Source organism: Lagopus leucura, unplaced genomic scaffold, assembly GCF_019238085.1.
Source record: "Lagopus leucura isolate 7727_CA_CO unplaced genomic scaffold, USGS_WTPT01 Super-Scaffold_100043, whole genome shotgun sequence".
NCBI classification, from domain to species: domain Eukaryota; kingdom Metazoa; phylum Chordata; class Aves; order Galliformes; family Phasianidae; genus Lagopus; species Lagopus leucura.
In genome coordinates, this window is record NW_024962290.1 from 2,108,317 (window position 1) to 2,134,093 (window position 25,777).

General features: G+C 52.4%; 3 protein-coding genes across 4 annotated transcripts; 2 read left to right on the top strand and 1 right to left on the bottom strand.

The window, feature by feature from the left end:
* Nucleotides 1-58: 58 nt before the first annotated feature.
* Nucleotides 59-16,741, bottom strand: CUNH6orf132 (chromosome unknown C6orf132 homolog). 2 transcript variants are annotated; one of them, XM_042884393.1, is made up of 5 exons: nt 16,561-16,741; nt 12,738-12,853; nt 7,858-7,933; nt 5,306-7,512; nt 59-4,447 (listed from the first exon to the last, which is right to left on the bottom strand). In XM_042884393.1, the coding sequence occupies exons 1-5, from the start codon at nt 16,700-16,702 to the stop codon at nt 4,226-4,228; spliced, it is 2,763 nt and encodes a 920-aa protein (XP_042740327.1). In that variant the 5' UTR covers nt 16,703-16,741; the 3' UTR covers nt 59-4,225. The 2 variants fall into 2 exon arrangements, with proteins under 2 accessions (XP_042740327.1, XP_042740326.1); XM_042884392.1 differs by having other exon boundaries at nt 4,240-4,447; nt 4,800-7,512.
* Nucleotides 16,742-20,582: 3,841 nt separating this feature from the next.
* On the top strand, nt 20,583-21,351 carry GUCA1ANB (GUCA1A neighbor). Its single transcript, XM_042884084.1, is given in 4 exon segments — nt 20,583-20,629; nt 20,722-20,818; nt 20,958-20,978; nt 20,980-21,351. Coding segments are annotated over 4 exon segments (537 nt in total).
* Nucleotides 21,352-23,122: 1,771 nt separating this feature from the next.
* On the top strand, nt 23,123-25,777 carry LOC122187160 (guanylyl cyclase-activating protein 1). Its single transcript, XM_042884436.1, has 4 exons — nt 23,123-23,320; nt 24,489-24,638; nt 25,212-25,302; nt 25,617-25,777. Exons 1-4 carry the CDS (start codon nt 23,123-23,125, stop codon nt 25,775-25,777), a joined length of 600 nt encoding a protein of 199 aa, XP_042740370.1.

A 25,777-nucleotide genomic window follows, 5' to 3' on the forward strand; every position in this document is an offset into this window, starting at 1 on the left:
CAGGTTTGGCTTTCCTAGAGACAACAGTGGGATTTTGCCAATGAAACAACAACTTGCGTTAGAAATGAATGCTACATTTTCTTTACCATGATAGCAACACTACACTGTAAGCAACTACAGTGTCATAATTGTTTTCAGAGCAAAATTCCCCAGCTAGAGCATTGTATTGGAAAGGTAAACAATTACAAAGAACAAGAAGTTGCCTCAAAACTGTCCCTTCAAAGAGTTAAGGCCAAAGGTTGTGTGTTACAAACTGGTGCTTGTGGAGAAAGGTGTCTTTGGAAACAGTGGAAGGCAGTTTTTAAATAAATCATCATTTTCATTTACAACTGGCTCTTAAGTTTCACTGGGCAGCCTCTGCAATATTAAGAGCCAGCTGAGGTCACAGAGTGCTGAAGTTGTGATTTCAGTCCCTGGAGTTACAACCGGGCTTAAATAAACATTCGCCGATGCCATGCAAGCAGGGACAAGTTTCAAATGGGAAGTTTTAAACCATGCGAGTTCCTCACATCACCGTGCTGCAGAGTTCTGCCGTCCAGGGCAAAAAGCAGCACAGTGGTGGAAGATGAGGACCGTGTGGAGAAAAGGTCGTGGTTGATAATTATTCCTCTTGTACAGTCGATTAAAGAAAGCACGGCAGCACATTCTGGGCTTCGTCCTGCAAACCTTCGGGTACGGCTCTGTGTTCTGCCGCAGGAGGGCAGCAGCATGACAACAGCCAGAGGTTTGCACGCATTGAAGATCATTTACCCTTTTTACCACTTGTTTTTTTCCCCCCTACCATCATAAAATAAGCACAATAAGCATCAGTTTATTTAGCAGTTGCTAGTTTGTTAGCTTACCAAGGCCATAAGCACTGGGAGGCAGCAAGGCCATAACAAGCAGCATCACACCAGCACACTGCCCACTGACTTACAAGCTATCTGCAAAGGAACTGAAGGATCCTCTGGGTTTTGTGGTGTGCTGATGCTGCCCAAGCTGCTTCACACCCTGCTCAGGCTTGGGGACACTGCTGTAATATGCTGTGGCTAGAGAAAACGCTTCAAGATACATTGCACGCTTCCCTAATGAAGAACCTTGTTTTGTAGCCAGGATTAAAGAGATGAGAATGCAAATAAGTATAATTTGGAGGCATGGAGAGAGTTAGCCACTCTGGAAACAAGCTGCCTTTTATGTTAGTGCTTGCATTGCTCATCCTGCATTTTAAATTTTAAGCACAGCATTCTAGTCAGGACTTGCAAATCACTCTGCAAGTTTCATTCCTAATGAAAAGCTCCAAACCAAGAGCACTATTTATAGAAACCCAGGCTGAACTGTAAAGCTGCTCCATCAGGCTGCTTGCCCTGCAGGGCACCGGGTGGTTCTGCAGCAATGGGCAGTGAGGAGAGCTGCCTGCTCGTGCTTCTGTTATCACTGACATTGTCACAGCAGATGTTGATACTGAGCCCTAAGCAGAAGCTGGGAAAGGTGAAGTTCAGTAGATAAGGTTAGATAACACTAAAAAAAAAAAAAGTCATCAAACAATACATCCAGACACATTTAATGCAAGAAGGTTGGTGTTCAGTGGCACTCATAAATAAGAGACTTTGTTCAAACACTTTACAAGTAGAGCTCTCAGTCTACTACATCAGCAGGTGCTTTAGAGGAGGTTGCAGGGGCTCCTTTAAGTCGAATCAAGACTTGAATGTGGCAAGAGAGGGTCGAGGCATTAACAATTCCACTGTCAGCTTTCAGGATGGCTGCCAGCACTGTAAGGTCACTTGGCTCTGTTACCACCCCTCAGTTTCCCTCCTCTATCGCTAAGTTTATGTAGTAAAGCAGCTGGGGGAGAAGGAAGAGAAACAGGAATCGGAGCGAAGCAGTGTGTGTGCTGTGCTGACAAATCACCCGGCCGAGAGGGAGCTCCCAGCAGCTGAGCCCTCACTGCTCATTGCACTGAACTGCCCTGGAACAGCTCTGACAGCCATTTCTTTGGAATGCAAACAGTTCCCCATGGCCTTGACCTGTTTAGTCGTACTGAAATCCTACTATTTTCCTAAAGCAGCGGGGACAGCCCGCAGTGTCTAAAGAACAGAATCGTTTCAATGCTTCAAACGTTCACGTTAACCAGTTTTACTGGGAAGCTCTGCTCGGTTTCATTACAGCTTAGCCCATATGCATTCCCAGCATGGGCGTTCTTTGAGTAAATAAACGGCTGTTACACAAACCTGACTTACATTCTCATGCTATTTAATTTAAAGCAGTGTCCACCTGCTAGAAACAAGATGCTCCACGTAGCACTGTATTATAGCCACTTGGGAATTGCATGTCTGATTGAAACAGTAAACATGGAATTCAAAGCAAGTGCCAACGTTGGATTTCAGATTTGCTCTGAGAAAAAAAAAAATGAAACCTTTGTTGGGGGTGTTTGTTGAGGTTGAGCAGAATTCGAAAGAGGAAGGCAATCCAGAAATTGCATACATGTTAAAGGACTCATCTCCAAGTCTGAAGTCTCCCAGCAAGTCTTTTAAAGTAATTTTAGGAATTCATTTGAAGTTTCACTCATTATGCAAAAATCTACACCAGGAAACAGAAAGATCAGGTTGCAACATTATCAGTGAAGCTTCTTTGTTTTAGGGGAAAGTGGTGGAAAGTGGTGAAATTCCATCCTGGATGTGTGAAACACAAGCCTGGAGCTACGCAGACAGCATCCCAGCCTCACTCCCAGAGATCAATAAACATTCTCAGGGCGCTCCTCACGTGGGGAACTTCCTGACTGGGGGTGGAGATTGGCAAATGGCTGTGGTACACACATTGTATGAGCCCAGGGAGTTACTGCCTAGTTCCTCCATAGCTACTCTCCATAAACCAACATCCAGCCATTTAAAGGGCGCTGTTTCAATACCAGCTGGAGGGAGCGCAGCTGGAAGCGTTCCAAGTCACTGCGAGTTACTGGCATAAAAACATCCTATGAATTAGCTGTTAGGCTGATTACGGTGTTTGCGTTCTCGTTTCATTCACAGCAAAGTAAAGTTCAGAATACTTTGAAGCCTCTGCAGCATTCGAAACAGCTGTTAAATTATTAGGTAGAGCTGGAAATAATGTAAAACAGAATGTCAACGGCGTGACATTAATAAAGATAACTTCTGAAACCTGCACTGTGAGGGGAAAACTTATCACCGAGTTTTGAGTCTAATTGTAGAGCAAAATCTACTCGCAGCACAAAGCAGAATAAGCTTGAATGGAACTAATGATACTGTATGACATTGAGAACAGAAAGTGCTTTCAATAAAGGTAGACTCGTGTCTCAAAGTGCTTTAGTTTGTCAGCGATTAGAAAATACTCTCTACAAGTTTTTACACCTATCTTACAGTGATTTGCAGCAAGTTTACCTGGGAGGAAGATTTGCTTCTAACTTCTGGAACTATTCAAAACCTCAGAATAATACATTCTCACTAACAGCTGACCGCAGTGTGAAATACCCTCTTTCAGACCACTCTCCTCTCCCATCACACAGCACTGGCTCCTTCAGGCAGATCTGCACTGAAGTATCCACGACGCTGATGGAAACAGCTGGAGAAAGGTCCCTCAGGTACACCACACCCCAGAGTGTCAAAAACTTTACAGTTACACCAAAGCTTAGCTTATTCATTCCCTAGATCAGAGATCTCACGTTGCCAACATGCTTCACTGCCACCCAGCCAGGCCTTGCAGTCTCCCATGACAAAGAACCGGCAACACAAACGTGCAGGCACCAAAAGGAGTGGGAAAGCAAGAGCTGTGCTCGCAGAGCAGCTGCTCCCAGCCCTGGAGATGGGCACTGAGAGCACGAGCTGGCTTAAGGCATCAGCGTAATGTGTTCACTCAAGGTGGAGGGGGCGGTGATGCAGGCATCCTAAACTATTTCTATCCAATTGACCTCACGTTCTTAATTCCCCCTAAATTCAGATACATACTGGCTTGCTTCCATTACACACATCTCCAGCTTTGGCTTCTCCCCACTCCCAAGCACGATTAAACAAACAAAAAAACCCCCAAACTCTCCAGTAACGATCTTTAAGCTAAGGGTCTTTTGCATTTTAGAAGACCTATCAGGCTGCAAATTTGAAACCAATACTGGGGAAGAGGGAAGAAGAGAAAGAAAAACATCTTTGCTCACACAACAGTAGCTGGTCTGCAGTAACTATGCTCCATGACAGTCTTTTTGAAGAGTCCAAGTCCCAGGTTTGCTCTCCACATTTCGTCCTCAGCAGTGTCGAGCAGTGTTTGCTGGCCAGGTGGAGAAAACCTGCAACAACCACGCACCTCGTTGTCTCTTCCCAGCAGAAGGACGAAGGCAGTGGAGCAGCCCTAAGGATGAGCCTATCGGTGCCCACTCTGGTAGGTGTAGGAGATGGGCTGCCGTGCCCCGGGTCTGACCATGAAGGTGTTGGTGGGTCCACCATACTGCGAGCTGCCGTGGGCAGGTCTGGAAGGAAAACAGTGGGGAAAGTCACCAAAAGCCAAAGAAACTATTTGTCTGTATTCAAAATGGCCGTGCTTTTCTATTGAAGATAGTTACAAGAGATGCTTTCCTCTTTTCCCCACAAGAAGCCCCTCCACCCAGCAGCCCTCCACCCACAGCTGCAGAAGTAAGCGTGGTCATCAGTACGGCCTCTGGGCTGCCCTTGCATCCTCACCACAGAGCTGGTGGAATGAGAGCCACTGCAAAGCCCTTATCTCTGCCATTTGTGGCAGATGACCCAAGGTGTCGCTTTCCCACCAGTTTCTCAGCCCAGGACTCTACTAACGACCAGAGGTCAGTTGATGGAGCCACGTACCTGCCAGCTACTAAGAAGTCCCCATTCTGCCCCTTGTACTTGGCGTCAGCCCCGCCGTACGGCCCAGCTTTCCCAGCTGAATCGATGGAGGTGCGCCTGCCTTGCGCGCTACCAGGGCCGTTCCAGTGGGCAGAGCTGAGGCGGCGGGTCCCATCCCCAGCTGAGGAGCTGTACGCCCCAGAGCCATAGGATGGGAGCCCCGCGCCCCGGGCAGCTGCTCTGGGGTAGGAGTGTTCAGGCTCGGAGACGTAGAGCCGCTTTTTGATCAGCGGGCGGCTGCTCGGCCCTCGGCTGAGGTAACCGGCGGCGCCGCTGTAATCTGGGCACGGGGGTGCCAGGTCACCATTCCTCCTGCTGTGCTCCGAGGGCTCCTGGCTGCTCCCATAGCCGTAACTACGGCCGTAGCCAGGCCACCTGAAGTACCGTGGTGCGTCGGAGCCTCGGCTGCAGTCAGGGAAGCTGGGGCACTTGTGGTTCTCTTCACGGCTCTGCGGGATCCCACCAACCTCATCCGCCTCATTGCTGAACTCGGGGGGCGGGGGGATGATGGCGTAGTCCAGCGCTGCCTCCCCGTTCTCCTCCTCCTCTCCAGATGTGGTATGGCGGGGAGGGTTGGGGTCCTTTGGCTGCTCCAGCAGACCCCGCAGCAGGCTGGAGGCTGCAGCCCGCTGCTGCCCTGGGTGCTGCCCATTGCCCACCGCCTGGCCCTGCTCTGAGGAACTGGAGAAGGACGGCGGCTTGCTCTGTGCTGCCGAGGGCCGGGGCACCACGGTGAAGGAGTAAGGCTTGGATTCGTGGCGGTAGAAGCTGGTGCTGGAGGTGGTTTCTGATGCGCTGCTGCCGAATTTGCTGTGTGGCCTGGCTCTTGGCAGTCCCCCCGCATCGCTGCCCTGGCGGCCCCGCTGTGCCCGCTGCCGGGCTGCCAGCAGCAGTGCCATGGGAGAGCCCCGCTCTACCCGCTCTCCTGTCACCGGGTGGATCAGCACCTCCTCCTGCCCTGTGCCCAGGACTCCTGGGGGGCTGCTGGCTGAACTCGGGGGGCAGGCAGGCTCAGCTTCACCAGCCCCAGCCCGGTGCACTTTGTACTGGAAGATGTTGGCGTTGGGCTGCGGCACTGGGGAAATGGGGGGTGATGGGATGGGGGGAGCTGGCGGCTCCTCCACTGCTCTCTGAGGTGGGCCTGGGGGGCTCACACTGCTGTCAGGGGAGCGGGGAGCAGGGGTTGAGCTCTCCATGGCCTTGTTAGCGGCAGGGATGACGGGAGCAGGATGCTTCTCTTGTTCTGTTTTCTTCTCCACAATCGCAGCATCTGCTGGGGCTGGCAGTGAGCTCAGGGCTGGTTTTGGCAGCACAGCGTCACCCGGCTCAGGAGGGCTCAACCCTGAATGTGAGGCACTGCCACCATCCTCAGGGCTCTGCTTCTCACCACCGAGCCCCAGGGCTGGCTTCCTTTCTTTCTTCAGGGAGAACACAGCCTCCAGCTCACTCCTGATCTTCTTCACGCTGTGGGGCTGTGCAGTGGGGCTGCTCTCCACAGCTGGTTGTGCTGCACCAGGGTGTCCCCCCATGGTACTGGGGCTGCTCCCAGGCCCCTCTCTCCTCTCTCTCTCCTCTCCTGTAGGTGATGACAAAGCTTTTCCAACAAGCCTGGCTCCATCAGACCCATGGTTACCAGCATGGTTGGTGCTGCCATTTATGGGCTGGGGGGCTGCTGGCCCTTCCGGCTGCCTCTCATCCCTCCTGGGAGAGCGCAGCAGCGCCGATAGCTCATGCTGCAGCTGGCTCAGACTGCTGGGATCCTTCCAGCTGTCCTCACAGAGAGGATAGTCCGGAGGGGGCAGCTCCAGGTCGTTTGCAGTGATAACTTCAGATTTTGGAGGAGAGTCTCTGATGTCTGTTTTTGGCTGGAGGTTCTTCGGCTCTGAGCTGGGCACTGAGGTCTGGCTGCTGAGCACAGCGCCCGGCTTGGGGCTCAACGGAGGAGGGGCTGCCTTGGCGATGGGCTGTCTCAAAGGTGGATTTCTTTCCTTGGCTTCTCCTGCATGAACTTTGGCTGTGGGTCTAATGGTGAAGCAGGGTGGGAGGGGAGGCCGTGCATGGGGCTGCCGGGTGAAGGGCTCAATGCGGGAAGGCTGGCTCTCCTGCACGGGGATGGAGGAGGACCGGGCCGGGGCAGGTGGGGGCACCTTGAAGGACCTGGGAAAGGTGAGGTGGGGCTCAGGGCACTGCTTAGGGGCCTGTGGGTTCTCCTCTGCACTGGGGGCAGCCGGCACCTTGGTCTCAGCAGGACAGAGTGGCCCCTCATCATCCACCTGCCTCGTGTTCAGCACCGTCTCAGACTTCCACTTGGAGATGCCATTGCTGAAGGGCACAGGAGCCTTGCTGAGCGGTGGAGCTGGCGGGATGAAGTCTGGAGGTGCTGGCGTGATGGGGGAGGGCAGAGTGGGCTCTGGAGGTGGTGGAGGTGCCACGGCGGGGGGTGGTGGCACTGCCTCAGGTGGTGGCAGCAGCAGCGATGGTGGCAGTGCTTCGGGTGGTGGAGGAGCCGGTGGGGCTGGAGGTGTGAGCACCTGCGCTGTTGGAGGGGGTGGTGGGGGCACTGATGGTGGCGGAGGGATGTCCTCATCCTCATCTTCCCTCTCGAGAGCCTGTGGGCGCAGGTCCCCCACCGAGCTGTACATCCGGTAGTTCCCGTTCATCTGGGAGCCGGGGTCTGCAAGGAATAGCAAGAGCAGGGTGGCATGAGCACCTCCACCAGCACTGCAAAGACCAGAATTTCCGCTGGTCAGCCATCCTCCTAGGAAGCTGGTTTATTTTGCTGAGCAGCTGTCTAAAGCTTGCTTAACTCTAACAGCCACTACACCTCAACTTTTAAAAACAAATTCATTTTCAACGACCCCACAAAGTTATTAACAACAGGTCTGGTTTTAGCATTAAAATCTCAGGATCAGACTGTCTGCTCCAGAGCATGGCACGTGCACACTTTCTTCAAAGGATTCTCCAAGCCCAAGGACTTGCTGAACTCGTTGCACTGAAGGACTTTGGAAAGAACCCTTACCAGGAGCTGCCTTTTCCTCAAAGTCATCCGGCACTGATGGTGTTGGCACAGCCACCCCGTGGGATTCCTGGGCGTTCTGTTGAGAAAACAGAGCTGTTTAATGCTCAGGGATTTAGAATAAAAGGTTGTCAAGCAGGCAGTAGGCTGTATAGCTGGTAATCTAAGCAAACAGAAACCTGATGGGATCCAGTGCTGTTTCACAGCAATGGAGGTACTGCAGCAGCTGCTGCTGATGCTGTTTAAGTGGACTGGAAGCGGTCAAGGTTGCACAAGCCACAGGACAAAACTTTCCTTGCTAGTCAGGTGCAGACAGGCTGAAAGGAGCGTGGTTGTTTCACACCCAAGCTTAGGGCTCCACAACTTGACATCAGCAGCATTAGTTTCTCACCATTCACCTATCAAGTCAATTTAATCGCTCTCTCTGGTTTTGTGGGCACTGCTCTGCAGCAAGCCCTGACAGCCTCTGCCACAGCCACTGAAGCTGCAGAAAGGCTTCCAGGTTTTTGGGAAACTCTGGCACCAGCATATCTGAACAGGCTGGGGAAAACTGCTGCCTGTGTGGTTTGCTTCACTCTCAATCACTCCCTTAGCATTCATGCTGAAGACTCAGCAGCACATTTAGCTCTTGCAGGACCGTGCAATTTAGCAGCCTACACATCTGTGAGGATGCCCACAGCCAGGGCAGCTGTGGTAATTACAGCCACCCACTGTCAGATATTCACAGCACGGTGACTCACCCAGAGTGCTGACCAGGGCTCCTGCCTCACGCCTGCCAAAAGCAGAAAGGCTCTCCTCCTTCCTGCAGTGACTCACTGTAAGGTTGGGGTTGCAGTTGCTCATGAAATGTACAATAACGCACCCATGGCTGAAACACAACCTGGCGCTGAATCAGGCTGCCACGCAGACGTAAGCAACTGAAGCAGTGCACTGGGTTTTCAGATAGCAGTGTTGAGATAAACCGTAGCAAGGACGTACCAGGAGCTCCCGTGGGCAGGAGCTGGGGACACACTGCTGTGTGTGCAAAAGGAGACACTCTTCAGCTTGCACCACGTCTGTGCAGTGTCTCAGTAATGATTGAGCCAGCGCACTTTGCCTTTCGTTGGTACCACCACTGTTTTCACAGGAGCTTGCTATAGGATTCCAAAGTCTGTTTGCTCAAAGGTTGAGTGCCTATAGACAGCCCCATGCGGGGCACAGGCAGCACGTGAGCATTACATACCGGGTATAAGGAGATTGGGAACGTGAGCTGCTGGGGCAGGGTTGACTTCAACAGAAGCCTGAGCCCTTCAGAAGGGCCCTGTGTCCTTCCCATACCCAAACGTGCACATGCTACTGCCCTTGCAAAGTCTATTGCCCTACAGATGACCAAACACCCTCTATAACCACAAGTGAGTGAGCCAGATAAAGGCAAGCCCAGAGAGAGTAAATGGGAATGCAGAGCTCATGGCATTGAGCAACTGATCAGGGAACTTCACGCTGGTGGGAAGCCAAGGTCTGCTGAGGCATTAGGACAGATCTCTGTTAGTGGCAAAGCGCACCAGGTGAGCTTTACAACCTCATCTAAGAGTTCCATACCATTCCTAAAGGTACAATGCAGAGGAAGGATCCTCAGCTTCAGCTGAAAGCCAGAAAGAAGATGAAGAGTAACAGAGACACTTCAAGACCAGAGAACAAAATGGTCCGATGCAACCAAATTCCAAAGGCCAAAAGGAAGGAGCCAATGGTACCCATTTTCCATGGAAATTCATTTGCTGCCCATCTCCAGAACACACTGAGTGTTCCTGCTCATTTACAGGAGAACAAAAATGTCTGGGGCTCGTTTGACCTGAATTAAAAGCAAAGTATGCATCGCATGTTTGGATAGCAGTAGGTAGAAAAGAAAGAGCAGACAGAAGAGATCTATGCAAAACTGGAGGAAACAAAGTCCACACATCATAAATGAGCCATTTTGGACATGTTACTTCAACAGGTCCTAAAAACTGGGCAAGCCTGTTTCACACTCAAAATTTCTGTGGCAATCACTAATGCTCAGCATCTGAAAACCCACCCATCCTCACATCACAACCTGGCTTCCAAAATGGAAAGCATCTCCTTCAATGCACTGCCAGCCTTGAGAGATGACCAGAAAGATTATTTCCCTCCCATGTGTTTGCTAGGGGTGTGACAGCCCGAAGCTCCCGCTGATTCACAGCAGGCTGCCGTGCTCGTGGGTGGTGCACCAGGAACCTGCATTTCCAGTTTGTGGTGCTCGAAATCAGATTTGTGTGCTGAGGATCCTATTAGGGTGAGCTTTCACTGCAACAACCAGGAATCCCTTTTCAGCACTGAGACAAAACCAAATATCCTCTGCCTCCAGTGGAAGAGCTTGCCTGTCGTTGTGATCCTCAGCTCCCCCAATCTTTCCCATGGATTTAGAATCACAGAATTGTTTGAGATAGAAGGAACCCCCAAAGGCCACCTGGTTGCACTGCCCTGCACTGAGCAGGGACATCCAACAGGTGCTCAGAGCGCTGTGCTTGGGTGTCTGCAAGGACAGGGCACCACCTCTCTGGGCATTTCCTGCGGAAGCCCATGCTTCCCACCCATTAAGTGAGCTCAGTTTAAGGCCACTCCTTAAATAAAGCACCAAAACAGCTACCTTGCATTTTGAGAGTCTTAAAGAAGCCAACTATTTCCCCATGTAAGGACATCTACCTCCTAACTCTATTCTGAAGCAAAGCCTCGGAAATTTGGTGGCTAACCGAAGGAATTTCATCCCCCACGTGCCAAAGCTTTGCAGGAGAAAGGGACACTGCACAGACAGATGGCCGTGCTCTGCCTGCTCCATCCAGGGCTGCCGGTGCCCACTGGTATGCAGGGAGGGCTGCAGAACGCTGGCATGCAGGGAGCAGGCACTGCAGGGCAGGGTGTGAGCAATTGCCTGACTCAGCTGCCCACGAGCTGCTCCCCAGCATGCTGCTGGTTGGGGAATGCAGAGGGGTTGGGTGGGAAGAAAGGGTTAAGGCTGCAGATCAGCCCAGCGCAAATATGCGTGTGGCAGCAGAAGCGTCTGCGCCAAGACAAATCATCATCAAACCTGATCAAAATAATGCAAATTATCAACCCAGACTGGTCCTCCAAAATATGTGGCTTACACCTACTGCCGATTTCTTCAGTTAAACATGTTACTCTCAGAAGAGGAGCACAGTGGTAAGGATCCATCACTCTGGGAGAACCCCCCCAGACCATCTATGCCCCCGAAGGCAGCAGGAAAACAGCACTGCCAGGATGACAGCCCAAAGTATTTATTCCATTTGCGCCATTTACTCCAGTATCACCTTCACACCCACTAGGAAGACGTTTGGAAGCTCTGAGAAGATGCAAAGACCCAGCAAGTGCTACAGGGTGCCAGCTATGGTCATGTGCTGAGCTCTGTGATACCAGAGGAGTTTTTTCAGGCACTGCTCCTAACTGACAGCCCACGTGATTTCTTTCACCTCCTGTGGTCTTATGGAGGGCACTGGGGAGGGCACAATCCTTTGTAGCTTGCTAATTATGCTTTCAGGTGCTCTATAGCCTCCCCCCTCGTTGTCCTCCCAGTGACACCTGTGCAACCCATGAATGAATTGCACCCAGGTGACAGCAGACCAGCTCTTCTGCTGTGGGTGATGACTGCTCTGAAGGATGAAGGTGTACAAGGAAAACATCCCTTACTCAGACAGGACATGCTTGTCAAGACTAAGGACTTCTAAATGTGTTCAGTGACCCATATCACTTCAGATTTAGCTATCACCGTCTCCAAACTACCTCTGAGCAACCACACACTTCCCACTTCATGTACCTACATGAGGTAAGACCACTGGAAAGGTGCCTTACACAGGAAGACAGCTCGCTCAGCACAAGTGGCAGTGCAGCACCAGAGCCAGCACTGAGCACTTGTGGCTTTTGGAGGCAGTGGTGTCCCAGCTGTGGTCCAACCACCTGTGGTCCATGTGCACTGGCACTCCCTCCTTTGGACACTGGTAGCCCTGCTCAGAGCTTTATCCCATACACAGAGAATGGGAAAAATAACTGTCCAACAGCCACAAAGCTTTGTGACAGTATCCTGATAACACAGGTGTGACAACTGCCCACAGCTGCTCAGATGCAGAGAACAAAACCCACTGCCCAGTCCCATCCCCAGCCATGCTGGGTGGAGGAGCTCTGACCAGGAGCGCGACTTCAACCACCACAAACTCATCTAGCAACACAAAGATGTCACCTTTGGGATTAGCTCAGACATGGACATGCTGCTCTTCCCTCCATGTCAACTTTTGGCTTGTGCAAAGGTTCTGTCACTCCCCAAACTCCTTACAGAAAAAGAAAAAACGCAGCTTGGTCATTCTCTGCTTGCTGAGCTTGTGATGTTTGACATTCACGTCTGGTGTTTGCTATGGGACACGGAAGATGCTACTCCTTTGTTTCACACCAGAACAAAGAGATTTGGAGTCAGTGCAGCCCATCAGGCTCTGCAGGCACCTGCTGCATCGCCTCCTTGCTCCTGGGCCAGAAACAAGAGCTTTCCTCCTGCTCTATCCAGCACGACGCCAGATCAGAGACTGCCAGCAGTTACACAAAGAGCAGCGCCAGCCAGATCTGTTCATCTACACACTCAGCAATTTTGACAAAAATGAAAGTACAAGGCAGATAATGCTCACATCTCTCACCCAAGCATCTCGCCTATGCCCAACAAGAGCCTTGAACTCGAATCACCTCCTAATCCCTCGCATTCATCATCATTACAGAGTGCTTTGGCTTTTCATTTCTTTTCTTCCCCCCCCTCCCCAAAGAGGAGGATGAGGGAAGCAACCAGCCTGGCTGGTTCTGGGTATCAGCCCACAGCACTGCTGGCCAACACTCACCAGGGGCAGGAATGTCAGCAGCGGCCGCACTCTGGGACGAGGCTTCAACGTTGCAGTTCCGGAGTCGGTCATCGTCCCAAAGCGGTTGTCACCATAATACACTTCAATCACATCCCCTGAGAGGAAGAAAGGACAGTTAGCAGCAGAACTGCATTCAGGGCAGCAGGGAAACAGCACTGGGCAGCACCTCGCTTCAGAAAGCGCTGGGAAGGGTTTGTTGTATCAGCTCCCAGAAATGGGCAAGGAGCATCACACTGTGTAGGGGATCGGAGCTGAGGAGGCAGGTCTGGGCTCCAGGTGGTGGAGGTGGGAGAGCACAGGCATCTCTCTGACAGGCTCATTTCTAATAGCAATGAAGCAAAATTTAGCCCTGAGGACCAAATGTCAGTACTGTATCCAATTCACTCCCCACCCAGATTTGGTCTGGGGAAGGAAGATGCCCCTCTGGGACAGCACAGCAACAGACACAGAACTTCCCCAGGAGGTGCTTTCTGGCCTCTCTCTGTGTACTCCCAGCAGGACAGGTGCTGGGGCCACTCATCCAGCTGGATGTGTGACATGGCATCCCTAGAGCATCCTTCTGTGCGTTGCTGCATGTTGGCCTCTCATAATTGGCACTGGAGGACAAACTGCTCGCCCCAACACTGAGCCTCCAGCCAGCCTTATGAAGAGAGGCTCCAAACTGTCCACGAAATGCTATGATGAGCACAGAGCCCTGGCACTGTGAGCAGAAGCTCTCAGGTGCTGCTGGTTCCCAGCCCTGTGCTTCTACCTTCAGCCACACCTCTTGGGTCAGTTCATTTCTGACGGAGAATAAAGCTCATAAAATTACTTTAATTGCATTCTTTGTGTCTGATTAACAGCATGAACTTACAAGCAGAAGCTCTGAAGCGTGTAAACCCCACCTTGGCTGGAAGGAGATGCACCAATAATTCCCAGCCAAGCAGACCACCACCAAATACAGAGGTCTGAAAAGGAAGAGGGGGGGAAGCATGCAAAGCAGCTGCGACCAGAGAAGGTCAGCAGCAGTGCTCCCACCAACAGATTTCGATAGCAAAGAGGATAAAGCAGAAACCAATAAAGCGGAACCAAGAACCAGCGTTCCGCTCCAAAACACTGACGCTGAGAAGTAAACAGACTTATTTTCCCCTTGAGAAGTTTGGGAGCACAGTGCTCAAGCTCCCATGCTAAAGCGGGAAGTGCAGAAATAGTTTCTGTCAAGTTCCATACTGAAATTAAAGGTTGAGGAGCAGAAGAGCAAAAGTTGCATAAGCTCGGTGGTAGCAGAGGGCTGTGGTTCCATGCCTCCAGCACCTCCAGGCAGGCTGACCATGTCCCCTGGCACAGCTCATGTCCCCCATGCTGCCTCCCCCTCCTCACACAGGTGGAGGCCCTGGTGGGGTCTCTGGGCAATCCTGGGCTGTCATGGCACACAGCCACGTCTGCTGCTAGGGCTTGATAAACAGAGTGGGAAGGAGACACCAGGCATTGCATACATATGGGCAAGACCAGGAGGCAGGGCAGATTTTAGAGAAAATAGTAAACGAATCAGAACAGGTCCAACTGGGGCTGGGATGGATGGAATGCAGTCTTACGCTGCAGAGAAGAAATCATTAAACAGGAACTTCCTCTGCTGAACAAACTCAAACACCTCAAAGGGACTTCAGAGAGCCGGTGCGCCTTCCTCTCATTGGCTGCAAGAAGCTCTGCTCTCTGGGGACCAGCAGAGATCAGCCAAGAAGGAAAGAGAAGTTTACACTGAGTTCAGGGAGATAAGGGGAGGACAAATGCTTAAATGCATCCCCACAGAACTAAAGCGTTTTCTTCACCTGGAGTGAAGGAATTGGCCACAGTGGGGGCCGGAAATGTCTCAGGAGGGATGAAAGAATTCAGCATAACCATGAGCTGTAACACCAGGTCCAGCAGGCATACAAGCTTCTCCTTTCTCCCACCACAGTCTGCCCTAACGTACAGCCCAGTGTATCCACAATCCTCTGTCCCTATGGACTTCCCTGAGATGCCAGCACGTAATTACTGTTATTGTTAATTTTGCATAACCCCTCGGGTAACCCCACATTCAGCAAGCAAGCAGCAAGAGCCAAGGCCCACAGAACATGGGAATGTTGATTCAGACAGCTTTGTGGAGCGGAGATAGAGCGGTTCAGAGACCTGAAATAATGTGAGAATTTCCTATTAAGACATTGAGTAAGTAAACTCAGTGAGAAAATGTATTAAAGATCACAAGGGCTTTGATCCTAGATTACTAAGCATCTCTAACCTGAATGCATTTAATTAAAGTAAAATGAAGTGCTTGTAGTTGTGCTTTCTTTGCTAGATAAACAGGACCTGCCTGCTGCAGGTCTGTCACTGTGCTGTTTCCTGGAAGGAGAGCTTGGGGAAGCTCTGGAGCCACAGGGAGCAGCTGGCCCTGGCCAAGCGTTGGCCACTCTGTGGCATTCGGTCTGTTTTGAAGTCATTTGTGTCCCCTCAGTTGTGGGAAACAAAATAAGCCATTTACAACACATGCAATGGAACTCTTTCCTACTCCAGGGTTGGTTGCATCACCTGGAGCAGGCGCAGCACAGCCGGGAACCGCAGCGAGGAGGCGGCAGCAGTCACTTTGTTCAGGAATCTCTGAGTCAGTGACAGGCAGACCTACACCCTTCCCACATTGCTTAACTTCTGTTTACTTTGTATGAAAAATCCAAGGTGGGGATTCGCACGGGCAGGGGACTCTTTTGGGCAGCAACCACGGCATGCAAAGATGCAGCAAACCTTTGAGAAGCAGGGAGCACATGGGGCTTCGTGGGGTGAAAATAAACTGTTTGGGATCCAAGAGAGCCTGGGAGCAGCGCTCCACTCAGTGCAGTGAGCACACACTGCTCAGAGCACAGTCACTCAATGCATGTGCCACACAGAATCATAGATTGGCCTGGGTTGAAAAGGACCATAAAGATCATCTCGCTCCTACCCCCTGCTATGTGCAGGGTCACAAGCAAGCAGACCAGGCTGCCCAGAGCCATATCTTGGCTTTGAATACCTCCAGGGATGGGGCATCCACAACCTCCTTGGGCAACCTAGAGCCATAGAAATGAACCAACAGCACAAACACCACGAGGATGGCAGGGAGTGATTCAATCACCTTCATTTATGCACAAGTTCCAGGACTGCTGGCTTTTACTCTGCGCAGCAGCTCCTACACCTGCAAGGAATGCCTTTGTACTGTGCCGCAGCCATGGGAGCCCATTGGGTAGCGAGCAGGCAGCAAGTTTGTTGCTTGCTTTTTGTTTACTTTTAACTCAAGCCACATCAGAGAGAGGCCCGAATCCCGCTCACATTCGCAGCAGGCAGAAAGCAGCGATTTTCCCTCTGCGTTCGAGAGCTGCAATGAAACTCCATCACGTTTTACCAGAGTTTCACCAGCGGCCTTCGGGGCGTAACCGCGCTGCGACGGCACCGCTTCGCCCAACAGCGGGGGAGCAGCGCTGGAGGTTCCGCTGGGAGCTCACAGCCAAACCCCATCCTGCAGCGGCCGCTGCCACCCCGGCTGCACCACCGTCACCCCTTCCCCCTCCTCCCTGAGCCCTCAGGGCACAGCGTTGCGATTACAAGCAAACGAAACGCAAACAGCACCCCCCTCAATCACGGCGTCTCATGAAACAGCTTTAGGGAGGAGAGAGGAAAGCCGGGCAAAGAGCGGCGCGGCCGCATCGCAGGGACGAGACGGGAACGGGGCAGCCCTTCTCCCCGCCCCGCAGCGCTCCTGGTCGCCCCTCCCCAAGCTTTCCTCCCCTCGGCTTCACGGAGGATGGGGAGCACTGACCGGTGCCTCCAGCGCTGTCGGAGGTCACCTCCTGGCTGAAGATCCAGGGCGGGTTGGTAGCGAAGAGCGAAGCGGCGGCCGTGCCGTGCTTCTTGCCGAAGAGGCGGCTGAAAGTGCCCTGCACGGAGTGATGCTTCTTCATGGCGGGGCTCCGCCGCTCCGCTCCGCTCCGCTCCGCTCCCGGCACCGAACCTCCGGCGGCACCGGGCCGCTGGGAGCGGGAGGCAGCGGGCAGGGAGCGAGCGGAGCGGCCGGAACACCTGGCCCCGCCCGGCCCCGCCTCCGCCAGGTGCCCGCCCGGCCCCGCTCCTCCCGCCGCCTTCCTCTGCTTCCCCTTCAGCCCCAGGTGCAGCCACGCGACTTTTCCGACTCGTCCCCAGCGTGGCCAAGCTTTTGCCCGACGGTTGTCTGTCTGTCCCGCTGTCCCACGAGCATAGAACGGCTTGAGATGGAGAAGACCCACAAAGGCCATCAGTTCCCACTGCCCCGCAGTGCACGGGGACGCCCACAGCTCCATCAGGTGCTCAGAGCCCCATCCGCTGCCCTCGGGTGCCCACAAGGACGGGGCTCACTGAGTTGCAAAGCCCTATTCACACATACGGATCCCCTACAGATCCCTGCAAACACCAGCCCTCCCTGCATGCCCCGCACTGCTGGCAGCTGGGCTATTTCAGACACAGAAGCTGAAAGACAGTGGGAATTGACCCCAGATCATTTTTTCTGAAGCGTCCCACGCTGCCATCAATGTCCTGTCTCACAAATAAGAGCTGAGGGTTAATGAGTAACCTTGGTTATTAATAAATGATGGGGCTTACGGGAGAACTTTAAACCCCAAATAATTGTCAGAACATTAACTCTGAAGCACAGCTACAGTGTAAGGTCCTCCTATCTTGCATTTATTTCTGCTTCCATGCTGTTTTGGCAGTCAAAAGGATACTGATTTCTTTCCCAGTGGTAACTATCACATATTTAATCACTTTTTGAAATCCCTCTTTCCACAGCGTTTTCTTTATACACAAAGCACAGTGTGGGAACAGTGAAAAATGAGCACTGCTGTGATATGGCAAAAGGCTCCAGCCATGTCATGAAAGGCCAGGCAAAGAGAGCCAACAAAAGTGGCAAATGCAAAAGGGAGGGGAGCTGAGAGGCTGACCGTGTGAGCTCTGGGGCTGTTACAGGCTGTGATATTTCAGAGCCTTTCCAGGATGCAGCTGGATCTACCGACACCCCACGCCCATCCTGCAGGCTGATGCTGCCAGGGAATCTCCAGGCCTGACCTGCTCTGTAATTAGTGGGGCTCAGCCCTCGGGACTGTTAGCTTAACTGCTGCTTATGGAGAGGTGGAACGGAAGCAAACAAACATCTGTCTGAGTGCATCTCCTGCACGCCCCGGGTGTGCCTGGGGGCTGCAGCCATGGATCAGGGGAGAGGGGCACCTCTGGGGAGCAGAAATCAAATGCGAGGAAGGAGCCCCATGCTGCCAAATGGAGCGGTTTTATTTCACCAGCCGATGGGTGAAACAAAAGCATTGTTATGTGCAAAGGACACAATATCTCTGCGAGACATGCCAGGTGTAAGTGCTGGGCTGATAGTCGCAGTCTTTGACTGAACAAATGGAGCGGGGCATGCAGAAAGGCAAAGAAAGTCACAAGAAAGGGGAAGGAGAAGAGGAACTGTTTTGAGGAGATAAGCCAATGAAGTTCCATGGGATGAGGAAGCACTCTTGCACAGAGCTGCTTCACAAAATGCTGTTGCACTGCAGAGATGTCAGAGGGGCTGTGAAGCTGCAGCGCTGCTGTGCAGTGACAGGGAGGGATGGTTCAGCCCCTTCCACCAGCACCAGCAGTTTCTGCACCCTACAGATGGGGGTCACGAGAATACCTCAAATGGAAAGAGCAAAAGAAAAGCACACCAGGTGTGGTGCAGGCTTCAGCACAGGGCAAGCTCGGATGATGTAGTGAAGATGCCCCACTTAGTGACAGCTGTGTTTTAAGGGAGGCTGATGCTGCTGGTGGGGCAGGTGGGCTGCTGGGCTGGGTGCTTGGCAGGGAGGAGCTGGGAGGACTGGGAGGACTGGGGTGGCTGCCAGCTGACTTCGTGGCACAGAGATAGCCCTGTGAACACTGCCGTGATGGAACACTGCTGTGTGAGGCTCTCTTTGATCACAGGTGAACACCCCAGAACAATCTGCTTTTGCATCAGTGCAGGGAGCTGCGCCCTGCAGATGCAGATCTCCCTAGTGAGAAATGCTTGTGCAGTGAGGTTCCGCTGCCAGACCCCATAGAAGTTGGGAGGAGAAATCCAAGCAACGAAGCAGCTCGTGCCAAAAGGAATATTGGGTCTGTGCTGCCGGGGCCACGAACTGGTGGTGGTGGCAGAGCAGCTGCATGGGCAGCCGTGGCCGAACCCCTTTGCCTTGGGGCCACCACCCTGGTGACACCACAATGGCCCCAGAAGCCCCGGTGCAGGGAGAGCTCTGCTAACAGGACCTCGTGGTGCCAGCGAGCAGCAGCATCCCTGCCCCTGTGCACATGCGTCAGTCCCTGTGCAGGGACAGTGACAACATCCCAGGGTAGGGCAGCTGCTGCCAGCAGGGCAGAATACTCTGGTAACTCAGCCTTGCCCCTGTGACCCCACCTGTAGGGATCTTCTCTGGGAGTCAAAAGGCAATGTGGAAGGGATTAGAGGCCTTAAATGCATGGCTGAACAAAATAGGATTGCACAGGACTCTTAATCCCTGCTAGAGTTCTGCCAGTACCATAAATAGTGCCATGGACGTAGAACTGGTGCTTCCCCTCCATGATCACGTAATCAGGTGCACCACACGGGCACGAGGGATCTTTCAGTGCCCCACAGGGTGAGGAGGAAGCCTCAGGGCAGGCGAACCCATGGCATGAGCAAAGCCCAGAGCTGAGCACTCCCCGGCCCAGAATCCTGCCCAGCGCTGCCCTATCGCTGGGCGCGTGCGAGCCTTGCACATCTCAAAGGCATCTACATGACTTAGCAGTTAGGTTTTCAAAGCACTCAAGGCCTTACCCACACACCCCAAATGCGCTGCCTTAATAACGCTGATGCCTCCCTGCTGGGTGGGTGCAGTTGCAGCAGCTCAGTCGTGTGTATACTTGTCTGCTATCTGTCAAAGCGCACAAGGCAAGGAGCTGTAATCATGCATGCGTGTGACTGTGATTGGTACTGGGCAAACCTCAGAGTGTTTGGAGCAGGGATCCACAGACCACAGTGCAAGGTCCGCTCTTACATCTTCGAGACCCAAAGCCCCGATATTTTGTCTCCCATGGCAAGTGCTGGGAGCCAGGTTGTTTCCTTGCTGGAGGGACAGCTGAACTACTGCTTGTGCTGAGCTCTGGCCACAGGGACTTCCAGGCACCAGGCAGATGGCTGCATCTGGGAAATAAGTGACAAAGTGAGGCGATAAGCCTGGGGGATCTCATCATTTCCCTATGAGGCTGAGGGAGATTTCTATAAATGATTCACTGGTGTTCCCCTCATAATAGGTGTAGCAGGCTCTGTTCAGAGCCAGATATGCAGAACCAAAATAAAGCACCAGTAAGCCAGGGCGTCACGGAAACTGGGAAACTTCTTTATGTGGTTAAAAATAAATTCAGACAGCGAGGAGTTTATTTAGGATGCCCAGAAGTAAATAGGATAATTGCTGGGGGAAGAGCCAGTTTCCATCGGCACAGAGCTGCCATCAATGAAAACAAGATAACTGAGTCATGGTTAAATAACCATGGCAAAATAATTCTGCAGTCAGGCTCAGCCTCGAGTAGCCGGGGGGCACGAGGCAGGGCTGCTGTGCTGGGCACACACCCACACCGTGTCCTCCTGCAAAGGGTTCTCTCATCCCTATGGGTGGGATGGCTGCTTTGTGCTGCCCCTGGTCCGGTGCTGGGCACGTCTCTGGTGTGCTGACCTTGGGGCAGGGACAGGCTGGCCTCACCAGATTCAATAATTCTGTTTTCCCCTTGGCACTGCTGAGGGCTGTGCCTCCAGGCTGCGCTTGCATGCTGCTGCTGCTCATGCCCCATTGCACCTCATGCATCAGGCTGGGGTAAGCTGTCTGCACAGCCTGTCAGCTGTGGCTGCTGCTTGGAGGAGTCTTGACACGGCACTGGAAGGAGCTCATATTGCTATTATTTATAGGTGTTATTACTGAGACCCTAATCTGGGACCAGGGCTCCACCGTGCCCAACGCCAAAGGGAAAAGCAGTGTCCTGCAAGCAGTGGGGGATGAGCCCAAGTCCCTCAGTGTGTTTTGGTTTATGTTCATTCTGATTTTTGGCCACTGGTACGCAATGATCACGTCGGGATGTTGAGCACTGCTGGCTGACGGCAGTGCATTTGTCCATTGAAAATGCATTTGTCCAACTTTTTTTCAGGTGACTGAAACACCAGAAGGCCACACATAGCAAAGACCAGAAGAGGGCAAAGGGAATGGGGGAGAGCAAAGCAAAGCAGGATGCTCCCCACCCTCTACCCAGCCCCAAGGGCCGGGGATCCCCAGCACAGCACTGCTCAGAGCAGACCTTGGCCTCCCGCTTCGTCCCCTTTGTTGCCCACACTGGGGGCCAGGAACCCGACTCCTTCAAGTTCCTCTTCTACACACGGCACTGCTCCAACTCATACAGCCCTTTCTACACCTCACAGAGGCCGACCTGTGGGTACCTCTTTCACCACGACACCGATCACACCAAGAAGGTGATGGACGTCCAGAGCGCTAACATCATGAAGTGGGGACCCATCCCAACTCAAAGCCGTAATGCAGAGCAATAAACCCAAAGCAGTGAGAGCAGCTGTTGGTCTTCCTCCTGCTTCCCACCTGAAGGCATAGATGAGAAGTGACATGGAGCCAGGGGACGGGCAGCAGAGTCATGGCACTGCTCACAGAGCTGCCCTATGCATAGGGAAATTATTATTCCCAGTGGCTGTGGGGTGGCTGGCTCATCTCTGTGCTGCTCTCCCAGAGCATCCCAGCCTTGTGTTCCAGGTGCAGTGTTAGCAAAGCCTCTGGAAACTGTTGGTGAGCTCACACCCACCCCTAGCACGCAACCCTGCCTCTATTAATGGGCACCCAACAACTGCAAGGCCTGGCTGTGCTTTGGGACAGGCTGTCCCATAGAGGTTTCCTCTGCACCACGCTGGGCACAGCAGGAGCTGAGCCAGCCGCGGGCAGGAGCAGGATTAGTACATCCAATTACAGTTCCTCGATCTAATTCCTTTTTCATAACTGTTTTATGCTTATGTAATGCCACCTACCAGAGCAGACTTATTCCCGATTTACTTCAATGAAGGCTCAACACCAGGCTCTGCAGGCAAAACTGAGCTCTTTGTCTTAAGGCTGTGATCTAAAAGCAGAGGTGCTATGGGACAGGTTCCCTGTGGGCAGCTCCACAATGACAGCGCTAGCAGAAGGCCCATGCCACATCCTCAGGATATGCCCTGTGATCTCCCAGTCCTCCTCTGGGTGCTGTGAGGGTGGATGTGGGGCTCACAGTGGTGCAGGAACTTCCATGCACAAGCATCTGGCAGCTGCATTCACACTTACACTTTGCCATTCAAAGGAATGATGTTGCTTGTGTCTGTCTCAGCACACCGAATATACCCTAACAGCATCCCTGATAGGAGCCAAAATGGAAATTTCCCTCTCTGAATTTCAAATTGATTTGAATTAGAGAGGCTGTGGATGCCCCGTCCATCCCTGGAGATGTTCAAGGCCAGGTTGGATGGGGCCCTGGGCAGCCTGGGCTGGTATTAAATGGTATTAAATGGTGGCCCTGCATGTGGCAGGGGGTTGGAGCTTCATGATCCTTGAAGTCCCTTCCAACCCGGGCCATTCTGTGACTCCGTGATTCCCACACAGGAATCTTCCAGTAGAATAAGGCTGAGGAAGAGCGATAGGGTGACACCACCACCAGAACATCTGAGTGCTTTCCTCTCTTTTTCTTTGACACTGATTTTGGTGCAAAAGCTGTTGTTCGTGTGAGCCCACAGAAAACTGTAAGTGAAGTAGATTAGGAGCTTACACTGTCACGGAGCAAATTCTGCCCTCCTAATCTTCTGCTGGGCTGTAATCTGCAAGACCTTCCCATTTTACCTCCTTTCTATTTTAAACCTGAACGCTTAATGCTCCTGGTGGGGGTCCACCCTGATCCTCATTGGCTGAGGGAGGATTTGCTGGTACTTAAATGGCACCCTCAGCTCTGTGTCTTTGTGCTTTTTGATTGTTGTGCTTTTACATTTGCCTGAAGAGACAAAGGAACCCGTGTCCATCACCACCACCGCTGGGCTGGGACCAGCACGAGGCACTTTAAAGGTGAGAAGGAGAACTTCAAAGCCCCAAAACTTCAGAACTCATCTGCCAACCTGAGAACTCATCCACCGACCTCAGAACTCACCCACCAACCTCTGAACTCACCCACCAACCTCTGAACTCACCCACTGACCCCAGAACTCATCCACCGACCTCAGAACTCATCCACCGACCTCAGAACTCATCCACTGACCTCCAGTTTTGGCTGCAAAGTGCCCAGCGCTCTGTGTGGAGATGGGGAACATGGATGGGAAAGCAGTGGAGGAGCTGAGTGCCACCGAGTGCCACCAGTGGTACAAGAAGTTCATGACGGAGTGCCCATCAGGCCAGCTCACCCTCTATGAGTTCAAACAGTTTTTTGGCTTGAAAAACCTGAGCCCGTCAGCAAACAAATACGTTGAGCAAATGTTTGAGACGTTTGACTTTAATAAGGTAAATATTGTCCTTCCCACTCTGCTCTGTGGGTTGGCTGCGTGCTGTTCCGTGCGCGATGGCGGGCGTTGGCAGTGTAGGTGTGCATCTGTAATGCATGGCCTGATTGTCTGCAGCCTCATAGATTGTAATTAGGCAGTGTGAAGAAATGCAGTAGGGCATCAGCCAGCAGAGCCTCCTCACCTGCTGATTGCTCTGGAAGAGGCTCTCCAAGGATTGATATTTCCCTTTGAATTTTAAGTTATTAAAATTGTAGGGTTTCATTGGGCACGCTGCGATCCCTTTAAAATGAAGTGCCCTCAAAGCCTTGGTGTTGTGACACCTTCTGCTTCCTGCAGAAGCCCACCATGGCACAAACAATGCTTTGCAGCACAGCTTGGGTGTGTTTTTCTGTTGTTATGAATTGTAAATAGATTGCCATGTCATTGATTTTGTTGCACATGCTCTGCACTGGCAAGGAGCTGCCATTCCCCGCAGAGGTTTGCATGCAGGGCCTGAGCACCAGTGAGATGAGGAGGATGCTTCATGCTTAGTGGGCTTAATCCCACGGAAATAATACAATTTAGGCTATGAATCCTCTAAAAGTGGTTTTGCTTATGCCCGAGCCCTTTCCTTGCTCACTGCCTGGTATTTGACCCCGTGCCTGGAAAAGGAATTGATGCTCAGGAGACCCCTGCTGGGAAGGGCTCAGCAGCGATTTGCACTAATCCAGCAGTGGAGCAGAGCAGATGATCCCTTCTGGAAGCTGCTCCATGGGACAGCCCGGGGCTTTGTTCATTGACAAAGCACCACCTTACTCTCTCCAGAAGATTTTCCATGGTTTTGTAGCATGTACCATTTTCCATTGAAGCGATTTGGATGGGAAGGCCATGGGATTCAGGTACCCAGAACTCTGCATGGCCCTGGGTCCCTCCTGGGTTCGCTTCTCTCCTGGAAGTTAGCAGACAAACCCCTTGACAGCAGAGAGGAGCTGTTACGTGTGTGCAGAGAGCAAAGTGCTGGGTGATCCACCATAAGCTTGCTCCTCTTTGACCCCTGAATTACTGCTGCTTTGCGGAGCAAGATTCCTTTAGCACGGGGAGATTTGAGGCTCATGAATCCCTCGCCAGGTACATATGTCAAGTTTGCTCATTAAGGCTCTGTATAGATTAAATCCTTCTGCTTCTAGGATGGCTACATAGATTTCATGGAATATGTGGCAGCCCTGAGCTTGGTCCTGAAAGGCAAAGTGGATCAGAAGCTGCGATGGTATTTCAAACTCTATGATGTAGACGGGAACGGCTGCATTGACCGGGGAGAATTGCTAAACATCATCAAAGTGAGTGGGCTCTGCTTTTCCTGCTTCTTCCACAGAGGAGGGTTATTAGACACGGGTGGAGAGAGGCTGCAATGGGAACATCCCAACCCAACAGACAACTCCCTAAATCGGCAGGCACTGCCCAGCGCTCCCACCCGCCTTCTTAGAGCACACTGGGACCTGCCTCACCCTGACCCTAACCCAACCCTAATCCTAGCTCAACTCTAACCCTCACCCTGGCCTTAACCTCAGCCCTGAGCTGCCCCACACCTTGGTGCACAGTGAGCCCCTTGTGATGTCATGTACGAGCATGGCCACTGCAGCCTGGGCTGAGATAAGCACTTGAATTTAATCTAAGGATTTGCAGAGGTGAAGGGCTCCTGGCTTATCCCAGTATGCCCACTTAAGCTTTTAATGCATCGAGTGCAATTCAAAGTGAGTTTAATCTCCATTATTTTAGGAAGGACTTTACTTGTCCCTTCCAGAACTTAAATGTCTGGAAAAAAGTGTCTCGTGTCAGATCACTGATCTCCTTGTAGCAATACAGAAACCTGCACAGCATTCAGTACCATTCTGTGTGTCCTTTCTTTCCAGGCCATCCGAGCCATCAACCGCTGCAATGAAGCCATGACAGCTGAGGAGTTCACAAACATGGTGTTCGATAAAATTGATATCAATGGGGATGGTAAGGAAGTTTCCCATGCGACGTCAAGCTCTGCCCTCTCCTTCTCCTTCCCTGCAGCCCGATTTGCTGGAGCAATTCTGGGTGTTGGGTGCCCCGTAGCAGTGGGTGAGGGGAAGGTTTAGCTCCCACTGCTCTTCCATAGGTCCCTGTGGGCACCAGGGGGACACTGCAGTGTGGGGCTGCGCTGCCGTGGGGCTGGGTTGTGTGCTATGGTTCAGCAACGACTCCTGGACTGGTGTGGGGGCTGTGGGTGGAGGATGAGGGCTGCAGGATATAATGAGACCTAATGAAGTCTTTCTGACTGTGTGTCACAGGTGAGCTCTCGCTGGAGGAGTTCATGGAAGGTGTCCAAAAGGACGAGGTGCTGCTCGACATCCTCACCCGCAGCCTGGACCTGACACACATCGTGAAATTAATCCAGAATGATGGGAAGAACCCACACGCTCCGGAGGAGGCAGAGGAGGCTGCCCAGTAA

Excerpts from the sequence above, each read along its gene's own strand:
- CUNH6orf132 (XM_042884392.1), bottom strand. The coding sequence starts at position 16,702 with ATGAAGAAGCATCACTCCGTGCAGGGCACTTTCAGCCGCCTCTTCGGC. Across the intron at positions 7,934-12,737 it reads TGCTGACATTCCTGCCCCTG|AACGCCCAGGAATCCCACGG; the intron begins GTGAGTGTTGGC and ends TTTTCTCAACAG. Across the intron at positions 4,448-4,799 it reads GACTTCTTAGTAGCTGGCAG|ACCTGCCCACGGCAGCTCGC; the intron begins GTACGTGGCTCC and ends TTTTCCTTCCAG.
- LOC122187160 (XM_042884436.1), top strand. The coding sequence starts at position 23,123 with ATGGGGAACATGGATGGGAAAGCAGTGGAGGAGCTGAGTGCCACCGAG. Across the intron at positions 23,321-24,488 it reads AGACGTTTGACTTTAATAAG|GATGGCTACATAGATTTCAT; the intron begins GTAAATATTGTC and ends TTCTGCTTCTAG. Across the intron at positions 25,303-25,616 it reads AATTGATATCAATGGGGATG|GTGAGCTCTCGCTGGAGGAG; the intron begins GTAAGGAAGTTT and ends TGTGTGTCACAG.